We start from the raw sequence: 14,051 nt of genomic DNA on the forward strand, positions 1-14,051 counted from the left end.
AACAGAACAGGGTGACAATTCTCAACTGGGTTGCTGGGACATAAAGATGTATCTCAAATAATTTATTCAATGATAATAGTGAAAGTACCAAATAAAGTTGGTGAACTGTAAGAAAGTTAAAATATATTCTAGGTGTTGTGAAGTAATGTCAGTCTTGCTCACTGGTATCACAGTGTTTCCTTGAGCAGGACGAGAGGGAGACACGCTGCGTATGGCACTGGGGATGGGGTATGCCCTGTGGCTTTCCTGCTCTCTCCTGCAACCGCTGTGTGTATGCGCTGACACCCCAGAAATGAACCTTAGCTGTGGGGAGTGCGGGATAGAGGGACGTCTGACCTGGGAGGCAAGGAGGGCAGCCTCTCTGCTTATTATTTAAATCATCCCTTCGCTTTATCACAGGGTGAAGCCCAGTCAGGCTGTTCTAATCTTTTTAAAGGAGGAGTTTGACGGATTTTGCTGTTTGGCTTGGAGCAAGCTTCAACCTTTGAAGGTTATTTAACTTTCAAAACAAGAATTGGGAGATTGGGACTGACATATGTACACTCTCGATACTATGTATAAAATAGATGACTAATGAGAATCCACTGTATAGAACAGGGAACTGGATTCAGTGCTCAGTGGTGACCTAATGGGAAGGCAATCCAAGAAAAGGAGGGGATGTAAACAAAGAAACTCAAAAAAGCAAAAACCAAGCGTGTATTAGATACGTGCTAGTGACATGGGATCGTACCATTTGTTGGTATTGAATCTGGAATGGTGTATGCTCATTTAACCCTTTGAGTTCTATTACAGGACTCTCCTACCCCAGCTCCGCTAAAGTGCCTGGCGGATGTGGGCCCATCAGGGACTGGATCTGGTGTCCATACTAAAAAGAGGCTCATCTCTCCTTTCACTCAGCTTTCCAGCTCTTTACGCCTCCCCACTCAGTCTTGATTCCTTCCCAGTTCTTCACGCCCCCTCCTCAGTCCTGATCCTTGTACGCCCTCTGGCCTCCATGGTTCACAGCGACAGATGACTCTGTTAGTTCATTTGTTTCACTGGAGCACTTCTTCCTGGAATGGGAGGTAAACATATTAAGATATAAAACCTGATGTGTCGTAAAATGTCTGTGATTTTTCCCTCTCTCTCAGTTGACAGTCCAGGGGGATGTAGGCGTCCAGGTTAGAAGTCATTTCCCCTTAGGACCTTGGCATGTTTGTTCTCTTGGCTTCCGGCTCACAGTGCTGCTGCTGGGAAGCCTGATGACATTGATTTTCTGTCCTTGTGTGTGTGACCTGTTTTCCTTCTGAAAGCTTCCCAGATCTCCGCTTCATCTCCAGTCTTCTGATATTTCACAGTGATGTGCCTTAGGGTATGCTGGGCTCCTTTTTAAGTAGAAAAATTTCTTACAAATTCCAGGGCTTTAAAGGTTTACTATGATGTGATTTAAAGGTTTAATATGATAATATTTAGATATAAGCTGCTTAAAACCAAGCATAAACTTTTTATGCTTATGGTTTCCTCTGACTACAAAATCAAAATTGCAAATTAAACATAAAGTACCCAACCAACTCAAATGTACAATGTGAATTGACTGAGATGGCTGATGTCATTCTTTCTGTAAGAGGAATTAGGCACAGTTGGCTTCCCTGGTGGCTCAAATGGTAAAGAACCTGCCTGCAATGCAGGAGACATGGGTTTGATACCTGGGTCAGGAAGATTCCCTGGAGAAGGGAATGGCTACCCACTCCAGTATTCTTGCCTGGAGAATTCCATGGACAGAGGAGCCTGGTGGGCTACAGTCCACTGGGTCACAAAGAGTCTGACACAGCTGAGCCACTAACACAACAGCAAGGCACAGTGTGGGCAGCAGGCTTTTGAGCCGTGGCTTGGGGCTTCACTTGGTGTGAATGAGTCAGTATTAAATCTACCTGTTGGCTTTTTTCTCATTAGGCCATTAACATAATTCTACCTGATGATAAACACAGAGCCAGATCTAGTTATGGGATGGTCATCCAGACAATTCTTAGAATAAATGTGCTTGCTTACAGAAATGGTTTAGGGTTCTCATTAATGAAAACATGAAATGTAAATATTTTCAGAGAAAATAATAACACTCACATAGTCCCCGGGAGTGGGGATCTTCTTTGGTTTTTCCTCCTCCAGTTTCCCTGTAAGCCTGCGGAGGGGAGCTCTGGGGAGTGCGGGTATCAGAATAGGCGAGTGCCCACCCGGCCCCCCTGCCCGTGTTTCTCCTTCGCTGGCACCGTACTCACAACACTCTACTCTCATGGTCCTTATTTTGGGATGGAGACTGTGGAGAACAATGAGCCGCTGTCACTTTCGGGAAGCCCTTCAGCTGTGTGGTGGAGCTTAAAAACCATCCTCCGTTTTCAAACTGCTTAAGGGTTTTCAAGCTGCTTTAGCATCTTCGTTCCTGCAGCCTTCCCTGTTGTGGAGGGAGGCGAGCATTTGTACTTTTTAACGGCTGACACCACACTTGTTGGGGTTCATGGTGTAAAATTTCTGGTTAGCAGTGTATGAGTGTGTGTGTTTTCCCCACAGGCTGTCTGCGTTTCAGGAACACAATGCGAGGTTGCATCACTGTGTCCTGGTGCATGAGCCAGGGGTGGTCATAGGCTCCACGGAGTCCTGCCTGCATGGGGAAGTGGCAGCGTGGGGGTCCCCCTTTTGCTTAGGGATGGGGCTGCTGGAGATAGCTGCCCTCTGAACTGCCTTTTGGTTTGTAAGGTGTCTTCAGGGTCCGAGGCATGCTCTCTTTGCGTGTTTCTTCAAAACCGCGCAGGCTTGGGACTTCCCTGGTGGTCCAGTGGCTGAGATCCTGAGCTACCAATCCAGGGACCTCAGGTTTGATCCCTGATTAGGGAACTAGATCCCACATGCTGCAACTAAAGATCCTGCATGCTACAACAAAGACCTGGCCCAGCACCAAATAATAAAATAAATTAAAAAAAAAAAGAAATTGTAAGCAAAACAAAACAAAAAACTTCTCAGGCAGGAAACCTGCATCTTCTCTTTCCCTCTTCCAACTTCCAGTCCATCTCCAAATTCCATCTCTTTTCCCTTCCTATTTATCACTGTTGAAATCTTTCCGTTCTTGCCTCAACTGGCACCCAGGCCCTGTTACCTCCCACGGGTGAGTGCAGCAGCCTCTCAGCAGCACCCCCACCCCCTACCCTGGGCCCCCGGGCCAGAACTGTGCAGCTGGGCCAGTTCTCCCAGCATTATTCCCCACCCTTGCTCTGGAGCCCTCCGTTGCTACAGTCTGCAGGGAAAGGCTGGCAACATGAAGGGGATGGATTTTGTTTGTCTTTCACAATATTTTGAGGACTTGTAAGCCAACTGGAAAAAAAAAATCGGGATATTTTAACATTAAAAAATCCATCTTTTCAACTTTTCTGAAAACTTGGGAAATCTGGCAGCACTGAGCATTTGTGCCTAAAAGGTTACAGTAGTCGGAAATGGAGGATTTGGTTTTTTTTTTTTTTCACTGCTTTTCCATGGGGCATGTTTTCTCTTGTTTGTTGCACTCATACTCCGTACTCCCACCTGCCTCAGCACTCATTTCTGGCTTCCACAGGCATTAGTATTAATATTTGCAGCCCAGGGCCGTCTGACTCCCAGGCCAAGGGCTTTCTGTACCCTGTATTTAGAACAATTCTTGTATTTTGCCTCCTGTGTACCATCCTGTCTCTTTTGGGTGCTCTCTGTCCCCTTCTCAGTTCGCTTCAGTTCAGTCACTCAGTCATGTCCGACTCTTTGCGACCCCATGAATCACAGCACGCCAGGCCTCCCTGTCCATCACCAACTCCCGGAGTTTACCCAAGCTCATGTCCATCGAGTTGGTGATGCCATCCAGCCATCTCACCCTCTGTCGTCCCCTTCTTCTCCTGCCCCCAATCCCTCCCAGCATCAGGATCTTTTCCAATGAGTCAACTCTTCACATGAGGTGGCCAAAGTACTGGAGTTTCAGCTTCAGCATCAGTCCTTCCAGTGAACACCCAGAACTGATCTCCTTTAGGATAGACTGGTTGGATCTCCTTGCAGTCCAAGGGACTCTCAAGAGTCTTCTCCAACACCACACTTCAAAAGCATCAATTCTTCTGCGCTAAGGTTCCTTCACAGTCCAACTGTCACATCCATACATGACCACTGGAAAAACCATAGCCTTGACTAGACGGAACTTGTTGGCAAAGTAACGTCTCTGCTTTTTAATATGCTATCTAGGTTGGTCATAACTTTGTTCCAAGGAGTAAGCGTCTTTTAATTTCATGGCTGCAATCACCATCTGCAGTGATTTTGGAGCCCCCAAAAATAAAGTCTGACACTGTTTTCACTGTTTCCCCATCTATTTGCCATGAAGATATGGGGCCGGATGCCATGATGTTAGTTTTCTGAATGTTGAGCTTTAAGCCAACTTTTTCACTCTCTAAGCCTGGCTAAATCCTGCCATTCTACAAGGCCAGCTTCTCCTCTGTGAAACCCTCCCTCCCTGCCCTAGGTGGAAATGTTCCCATTCCTTCATCATAAAGCATTTTGGTTTGTCTGTCCTTTAGTGCCTCTGGATATCATTTTGTTTTTGTGCGTCGGCTGCCTCTCCAGGGCAGGGCCTCACAGAGTTGACACACAGAGCCTCACGCATGGTGAACGCTCAGTGGATACTTTCTTAACCAGAAGGATGAACACACGTGATCAAGGGCCTCATTCTGTGGGTACCAACAGAAAGATCTCTGACTCAGTGGGGGATGATGTTAGCTGGTGATTTACCCAGCCACTCTGAAGAGGTTGTTTCATATCTTGTCACCTGAGCCCCTGCTGGCAGATCTATTTTTAGTGTAGGGAAATCCCTGAATGCAACTAAATTCTGGCAAACCAGAGTATGTCATGGGTGGAGTTTCTTCCTTGTAGGTGACTTGATCTGTCCCCAAGGTTATTCACTGATACTGCTTTATACAGAAGATAGAGCTCAAGAGAACATCCATTGAGAGCTCTATGACCACACTCATTTTAATGAAATGATTAAACACCAAATATACGCAGGATTCTACGCTTGATGCTAGATCTGTTTTTCCTTCCCACGTGCACCTCCATGGCCCCATCTCTCTGTCCTCCCCGGGGCTTTGGTTTTAGTATCACCAGCCTTCAGAATCCACCCTGCTCTGTGCTCCACACTCTGCGCTGGTCCACACATTCAGCCTGACCTCCTCCTGGCTTCTGAGAGAAGTGGGTGGAGGTCCTGAGAAGCTCATCAGTTGGTACAAAATGCTGATACCTAGTGATTCGGTATAATTACTCAACGAGTAAATACTTGGTTTGCATAAACCTTCCCACTTAGAAAGCCAGACCCAGGACTTCTCAGCTGTATGCCCTTGGGGCATGGCGGTGACCTCAGGATGCTGGCTGTTTTCTTTATTGCTGTCAAGCTCCTTTAAGAGGGGAAGGGGCTTTGCTTTGTCTGGGCCAGAGGGTGAGTGGACCCTAGGGCTGTGGTGTCCAGTGAAACGAAAGACCCCAGGTCACTTGCCATGTGTGGTAGCTGAGCCCTGAAATGTGGCTAAGGTGACCAGGGAGCCAGATTTTGAATTCTATTTCATCTTAGTGAGTTTAAACATAAATACCACATGTGGTGGCCATGTTGGATGGCCCAGACCTCAAGGGGGGGGGAAATGGGTCATACGAGGTCAAAACCTTTGGGGAGCCCAGTACAGTCGTGGTGAGAGGACACCTAATTGCAGACGCTGCCGTGTAGGCGAGACTCTGCCGCTGTGCAAGTAAAAGCTTGTTTGACCAAATTTGGCCTCAAAGCTGAACGATGTTTGCGGGGAAACCTGTGCTACGCTGTGCTGTGCTGACAAGGGCATTGTTCATTTATTATTTTATTTCCTTTCAGAAGAGCAGACACAAAGCTCCCCTCAGCTGTAATTACTTGAACGAGTTTCTATATCCTGTTTCCTCTACTTGATTTCATTAAACCGTGACATAAATGCATACTTTGCACCCAAAGCGTGTCTAATCACTGAACCCAAATGACTGCTTTGAGAGAGGAGTCAGGGAACTTCGGGCGAGGCTGTATAGACTGTTACACAGATCGAAACTTGTGAGGTTATCGCTTTTTCTTGGTTTTTCTTGAATAGCATCAGCTGACATGGGCTCTGGGTGTTTTGCCCTTACATGGTGGTTATTAAAGCCGTGCTGAGCTGCAGGCATAGGTGAATTAATCTTGCGCCACATTTGCTAGAATATCTGCACCGTGTGTGCCATGGCTTCAGTATTCATTGGCCCCAGGGAGGGTCCGTGTGTTCAGGCGTCATTTATTCCACACTGCGGCTTCCCAGCTGCAATCTGTGTTCATGGGCTGCCAGTTGTTCCGTCATCTAGTGAGTTTCTTTGTTGGTGTGTCAGTTCCCACCAGTCCTTTCACTGTGGAAAGTCTAGCAGCCCTTTGAGAGCCACACTGCTCTTTGTGGCTCCCCAAATGGCTCCCCTATCCACCCACAGTCTTCCTTTCAACCCCAATTTCAAATATACACAATATAAGAAGTCACCACAGGCAGCACTGGACCAAGAAAATACCAGTGTGAAAGGTAGATGATGAGCAGGGAGACTGGCACCCCCACAGGGAAGCGTCAATGTGGTCTTCCCCAGCATCCTGACTGAGTGGAGTGCAGCCTTGGGGTCCTCCGGCATCATCCCCCGGTGGAGGCCACATCTGTCCCCATGTCTGCTCTGCCCTTTGTTCAGTTGCTCAGTCATGTCCGAATCTTTGCGACCCCATGAACTGCAGCACGCCGGGCTTCCCTGTCCTTCACCATCTTCTAGAGTTTACTCAAACTCATGTCCATTGAGTCAGTGATGCCATCCAACCATCTCATCCTCTGTTGCCCCCTTCTCTTCTTGCCTTCCATCTTTCCCAGCATCAGGGTCTTTTCCAAGCAGTCTGTTCTCTTCACATCAGGTAGCCAAAGTAGTGGTCTTTCAGCTTCAGCATCAGTCCTTCCGATGAATATTTAGGACTGATTTCCTTTAGGATGGACTGGTTTGATCTCTGTGCAATCCAAGGGACTCTCAAGAGTCTTCTCCAGCACCACAGTTCTAAAGCCCTGGGGAGGGCTTAAAAATGGTATCTCATTTGAAAGAGTGGCTCTGTACCAGTCTGAGAGACAGACTGGCTGGATAAAAGTGTGGGCTGGATGGCTTCCAGGAGGGAAAAGGCACAGCAGCCCAGCCAGCTCTAAGTGGAGCACAGTGCTGCTGTGTTCACTGCCTCATGTAGACTGAGTCTTAGGGCCTGTAAGGTACTGTCAAATATTCCTATAGGCAGATACACACCTCCAACCCTGTACTGCTTTTCTGATGTCCTGGAAGGCCAGGTGATTATGTTTTAATTTTATTCCTATCCCTACTCTCCAGCAAGAATCATTCTTCTCCAGTTCTGAGGTCATTTGACTTCTCTAAGGAGACTTGCTTTTTCCTTCCCATTTTTGTTTAGTATTATTAAAAAATATAAAAGAGATTTTAACTTTAATAAGACTAACATCTTAGACTTGCCCCTCTATATTGGGTTCAGTTTTCCTTCTGCTTTATCTGAACTTTTCAATATCGACTTCATATCTTATAGTAAAAAAAACACAATAGTCAGCACCCCTATTTACAAGGAATTACAAGGATTTCCCTGGTGGTTCAGACGGTAAAGCATCTGCCTACAGTGTGGGAGTCCTGGGTTCAATCCCTGAGTTGGGAAGATCCCCTGGAGAAGTCAATGTCACCCCACTCCAGTACTCTTGCCTGGAGAATCCCATGGATGGAGGAGCCTGGTGGGCTACAGTCCATGGGGTTGCAAAGAGTAGGAGACGACTGAGCGACTTCACTTTCACTTTCACTATTTACAAGGGTTTGAAGAGTTCTGTGTCAGGAACTGGGATACAGGCAGCAATAAACATTTTCTTATTATTTCACAGTGGTATATCATCTGCCTCAGTTTCCTCAAAACACTTGGGTCCTCACTTTTGTGTAGGAGCAGGAAAAAGAATGGTTGAGGACCATTACCTAGTAAACACGCTTTGCTAGAAAGGAAATTCTCAGAAAGTCAGCCTTGCCTCTGAGGACCAGACAATGCAGCTGGCACAGAGCAGCGAAGCCCAGGTGGACACACAGGTGTCCATGCACAGGTTTCTCTCTGACTTCTGTAAATACTCCTCGCCATCCCTGAGGCTGGGACGAGTTGGCATGCAGGTGACTCCTCATGGGAAGGGGAAGTGCAAAATTAAAGCACTCTTCTAAATGCGCTCTTTCTCTCCGCTGTCTCAGACCGAGACGTGGGGAATATCAGGTAACAGAGAGGAGAGTAGCCGGGATCGACCGGGCGCTGGAGGTCAGATTCCAGATCAGGCGGTCTATCACTGCACTGCCGCTGGACTTCCTCGCCCTCTGTTATGGACGGGATGTCTTTGGCTGCAGGAATATTAAACTTGATTCACAATAATAGGGCTCTACTGGAATGTCGGTGGGCTTCAGAGGCGACATTTTCTAGAACCCTCTTTTCTTACTTCTCCCCAGTCTGCCCACCATGAGTCAGACTCTCCCTTCACGGTTGCACAATGGTTGCAGCAGTTTCTAGGTAACGGGCTGCCTCAGCCCACTCTCCAGCCAGGATGCTGCTGTTGAAAGACCATCTTTTCCCAGAGCCCCCACTAGTCTGAGTTGAGTCTGTAACTGGGGCTGGGGTAACACTGACCCAAGAGCCCTGGCTCAGAAACCCCTGGTGGACTCAGGTTTTTCCAGACCCAGAGCTAGGAAGGGAGATGCAGATCCATGTCCCCCCAGTACCCCCCACCCTCTGAAAACAGATGAAGTAGTCACCAAGGGAAGTATAGATGTTGGGTGGGAAACTGCAAGTCACACTACTCTTCCTATAATTGATCAACCCCCCCATTAAAAACTCAGAAAGGCAATTTCCTCTCAGAAAGTGGAAAATCACTGTTGAGGTAGCATTAGTATCTATGCTTTGTGACACTAATGTCTCCTTTGCTCCCACTCTTCCCTCTGTTCCTTTTCCCTCCTTCCCCTTCCCACCTCTTCTTTTTCTTCTCTTTCCTCCTTTCTGTCCCCTACTTCCCCTTCTTCTTTCCCTCCTCTTCCTCTTAGTCTCTTCCCTGTGCCCCCACCCCCGTTAATTGTCAGCACATCTATATGACTCAACAACATTGGTTTGATACACTGCAATATCTTACTAAATAGAATGTTTCCATATTTGTCCCCCAGGAAGAAGAAATGCCAGATGTGGAAATTGACATTGATGATCTTCTTGATGCAGACAGTGAAGAAGAGAGGGCTTTAAAATTACGAGTAAGTAGTATTCAAAATCTAGATCCTTTGATGAATGCTTGAATCCACTTGGGTCTCCAGAGCATGGCTCTCACTGATCCTGCCCTGAGGTGGTATTGGTACCAGCACTTGGGGAATGGCAGTTTGCAGAGGGAATTGATAAGATGCTGAGTATTCACCCACATAAACTGCATAGGGCTTCCCTGGTGGCTCAGAGGTTAAAGCATCTGCCTCCAATATGGGAGACCCGGGTTCAATCCCTGGGTCGGGAAGATCCCCTGGAGAAGGAAATGGAAACCCACTCTAGTATTCTTGCCTGGAGAATCCCATGGACAGAGGAGCCTGGCAGGCTACAGTCCACAGGGTCACAAAGAGATGGACACGACTGAGCGACTTTACTTCACCTCAAACTGCATATCTGGAGATAAAACAGCCCAAAGGACCTGACTATAGTCAGATTTTACAACACCTTAGGGATATGAGTTTCTTCAGCTCCAACTTCTTGGGAGAAGGATGGTTCTGCCTCCAGAAATCCATTTGCCAGAGAAGGAAGGCATGTCCCACAATTGTATGAAAAGGAGAGGAGCTGAGCTAGAACTGGAATACCTAAGCCCAGGATTCTGGTCTTGCAGTTGTGGATTATACCATTCATGAAATTCATTTCTAAATAAGATTGTTTACAACATAATTCTAATAAAATATCTTTTATCGGTTCATGCTCACCTAATACAATGGATATTGAGATTCCCCCATTTCCTTTGTCCAGAGCAAAAAATTACTCATTTCCCTTTCCATGGGAAGTCAAATCTATCATTTTAAAATCTGCATTTGGGAGTTTCTAAAACCAATTAACCTTTGACCTGCCATGGTTCTCACTGTTCATTGATAATTACTGTTGATGGCTGTTAGTTACCACAGAAGACAAATGATCACTAGGGGCAAGTAAAGGACACATTTGAATGTTAATGTGTTTAGTGTGTTAATAATTACTGGTGTCCCTTGAGTGGTGAACAGTCTCAGTTTAATGTGGTAGAGCCAGGCTCTCATTTCTTGTTGGTAAATTAGTTGGGAGATGATAGCATCCCAGTTATGAAAGTTACAAAAAGCAAAACAAAAGCAAACAAAAAACCCCAGGCAGCAGTTCTATAGAAAATGTAATGACATAAAATTTTTTTATCAAAAATGTAATTACTTGAAAGAAGCTTTAACTGCCATCAGGTCACCCTGTCTGGTTCCCAGGGAAGGATAACCAAAGCCTGCAGAGGTGAGACAAGCTACTTTGTGGTTGAATCACAGCCAGACTCTCATTCTCCACATCCAGTGTGATTGTCACCATCTCTCACAGGCTGTCTCAACTTAAGTGTATCCAGCTTATTATGAACCACATAGGCAGCCCAGAGGACAGATGTGTATGTGTGTGTTCTGAAGAGTGCAAATGAAAGGTACAACTTTGTGTCTTCAGAGGGCTAACAGATACTGAAAGACAGTGTGATTCTTGGTAGTCAGTATGAAATATTGATTTCCCCTGTTAAGAATAATGTTATAAAAATGAAATGATTTCACTTAAATGATGTTGAATTTTAAAATAAAACTTCTGTGTATTTTCTTCTAGGAAGCTCTTGTAGACTGCTACAAACCAACAGAGGTAAGCAAATCACTTTCCCTAAATGTCAATTTGAGCTGTTTTTTTTTTTTTTTAATTAAATCAATTTCTCTATTTTAAAAGCAGAACCACAATAAGTGGTTTTGATTATGTATATGCTAAGTAGCCATTATATCCATAAGTGAAGTGCATTTGTTTGAATAACATTGACTTCCTTATTTGTAAGCCTAAACGTGTCTGATTCTGGAAGACTTAAAGCTAATAGAATTGGGTGTGTTGCATGCTTTTATATCATATAAAAGCCAAACTTCAAAGGAAATTACAATAAGGTTTGGAATCATTTTAGTAAAAATTTTAGATTTATGACTGGAGAATACATTCTATTAGTGTAGAGGTATGTATTTTTAAAAAGTTTAACGCTGATTCTGTTATTCATAATTGAATGGTTGGGCCTTTATTGGAAGGATACATTTTATGCTTTGTATAGATATTTGTCGAGAGCATAAGTATTAGTGTAAAACACAAGGATATCAAACTAATTTAGTGAATTTCATGAATACTCTAATGACCAGTGTACAAATTAAGGATTTCATCATTTATGAAAATATATGCAAAAGAGGTATTTTCACTTTGCTCATATGATAAGTAAGAGAAATTAGAAGATCTATCAGATATTTTGAAGTTAATTTACAATATCAAAGCAATAATGAGAGGACTTCTATTTTGAAGTGGTATAACTACAAAGTGGGAAGAAAGCATGCTTCTAAGTGTGTAAAATTTTAATGAATGGGAGGTTTTAGGGTCATTTGCCTTTAGGTCAGTTACTTATTTGAGCTTTATTCTTACAATCTCCAGTTTTCTTTTCTATTGATTACATACTGTATTCATAGAGATTTTAAAATTTTAGTTATCAAAACATATATATATATTTTAATCAATGTGATATATATATTCATAATTTTGAAAACCAAAAACAGGCTTATGATGAAAAAGTAGCAATGTCTTTCCCATTCCTTAGTTCTCCTCCCTAGAGTATATATTTTATATTTATGTATCTTTATATAACAAAAATTTTGGCTGTTTCCCTGCTGTTTACTCTTATATTGCTAAGTATGAATTTACTACTTTTTTTCACTCCTTGACTTAAGAGAAATGTGATAGATCTCTTACTCTCCACACATTTCCTTCCATCCCCTCAATAAAATTATATAACAGTATTGTTTTAAACGAGTAGTCAAGATTAATAATATGATTTAAACAAATGTTTTTCACTGATAAGTCAAATAGTGAAATATTACCAATGCTTCTTTCTTGCACAGCCATTTGTTTTTCCTGGCGCTGATAAGTGCCTTGTCATTTATTTTTGTCTAGTGCCTATTGGTATTTTTTGTTGAACTCTCCAGAATCTTTGTCTATGTAGTTATGCTCAAATGCATCATTACTGACTCCACACCAGGCTTTCCTCCTGGATCCCCTTTGCAACTATATGGAGAAGTTATTCTCTGGGTCTGCTGAGTAGCTATTGTGTTGAGACTTCTGTTCACTGCTGTCCCATGTCAGATGCTGCGTTTCTTAAATCTCAGTCTTCCTCATTTAAGTTGGAGTACATCATCCTACAATAGCTTTCTGGGAAAGGATGTATAAAAGGTAAATTTTTTGAATCCTTGCCTATATGAAAGTGTATCTTGATTGATAGTTTGGATGGTACAGAATTCTAGATAAAATTCATTTCTAAAACTTAATTTTAAGGGCATTATTCTATTGTTGTATTACTTCGGTTATTAAGAATTCTGAAGTCTTTTCAATTCTCAGAATCTAGGTGACCTATTCTTTTCCCTTCAGTTACCTTGGATTATCTCCATATTTTGGAATTTTACAATGATACGCTCTAGTGTGGGTTCTTTTCTGTTCATATGCTGGGTAATTTGTAAACTTTTTAGTCTGAAGATTTATGCCTTTCAGCTCTTCAAAACTAACTTTTTATTATTTATTATTTTTATAAATTTCCCCTCAATATTCTATATTTTTGGTTCTCTTATTATTTAGATGTTACATCTTCTGGATGAAGCCTCTAACTTTTTATCTTTTTCCTTTTGTTTTTCATCTCTTTGATCTTTTGTTCTACTTTCTGAAAGATTTCCCTGACTTTATCTTCTACACTTTTTATTGATATTTTAAATTTTCAGCTATCTTATTTTTAATATTCAAGAACTGTTTCTTGATCACTGTTCACTATTTTGTTTGAGTATTTCTTCTCATATTATGGATGCATTGATTTCTTTTTTCTCTTTGAGGATATCAGTCAATGTTTTGTTTCCTTTTGAAGATTATTCTGCTCTCTGCATTTTCTATTTTTTCTCTGAATCACCTTTTTCTCTATCTGTTTTTGTCCATCCTTGCTAATTCTGGGCAGTGTATTCATGTTTGAATGTTAGGACTCAGTAAGCTGATTGGAATCTGTGTGTATGAGCAAAACCTGTCCATTGGTGGGTCTCACCATGGAGTGACCAGGTTGAAAATCAGATTTTTTCTTTTTTTTTTCATTGTTTGTGGGTATGGAGAAGGGGGTGCATTCCAGGTGGTTCAGTGGTAAAGAATATGCCTGCCAATGCAAGAGATACAGAAGATGCAGGTTCTATCCCTGGCTCAGGAAGATCCCCTGGAGCAGGAAATGGCAACCCAATCCAGTATTCTTGCCTGGAGAATCCCATGGACATAGGAGCCTGGTTGACTACAGTCCATAATGTTGCAGAGAGTCAGACACGACTGAGTGCACATACACACACATACACCCATATGGAACAGGGGGCTTCTCAAACTGTTGCTGTTGGGACATCTCTTTTCTGGAGAGGTTTTTCTGTTTGTCTGTTTTTTTGTTTGTTTGTTTTTTTTAAGATTTGACCCGGTAAACTCCTGTCTGAGGGTTGACAATCTGACTTTAGGCTTTGTCGAAGTAAGGACAGAAAGGCAGCAGGTGGCCTCACCCTTTAGCTCTTCAGGGACTAGAACTCCTTTATTTATACATAGTTGGGAAATTAAGAGTTAAAACAATTAGATATTTGGAGAGCAGTATCAAATTGTTGCGAAGGGTTGGACAAGCTTAGTGGAATCTTAGTCAGGAAAA

The 14,051-nt window shown here is 43.3% G+C and overlaps 1 protein-coding gene across 1 annotated transcript in view; it reads left to right on the forward strand.

The window, feature by feature from the left end:
- The window catches only part of PPP1R14C (protein phosphatase 1 regulatory inhibitor subunit 14C), a 91,212-nt gene that overhangs the window by 54,381 nt on the left and 22,780 nt on the right, over positions 1-14,051 (forward strand). The window contains exons 2-3 of the mRNA XM_027551836.1: positions 9,262-9,345; positions 10,937-10,969. Coding sequence (XP_027407637.1) covers positions 9,262-9,345; positions 10,937-10,969 — 117 coding nt within the window. The remainder of the gene's footprint in view (positions 1-9,261; positions 9,346-10,936; positions 10,970-14,051) is intronic.

Source organism: Bos indicus x Bos taurus, chromosome 9 (genome assembly GCF_003369695.1).
Source record: "Bos indicus x Bos taurus breed Angus x Brahman F1 hybrid chromosome 9, Bos_hybrid_MaternalHap_v2.0, whole genome shotgun sequence".
In the NCBI taxonomy this organism is placed as follows: Eukaryota; Metazoa; Chordata; class Mammalia; order Artiodactyla; family Bovidae; genus Bos; species Bos indicus x Bos taurus.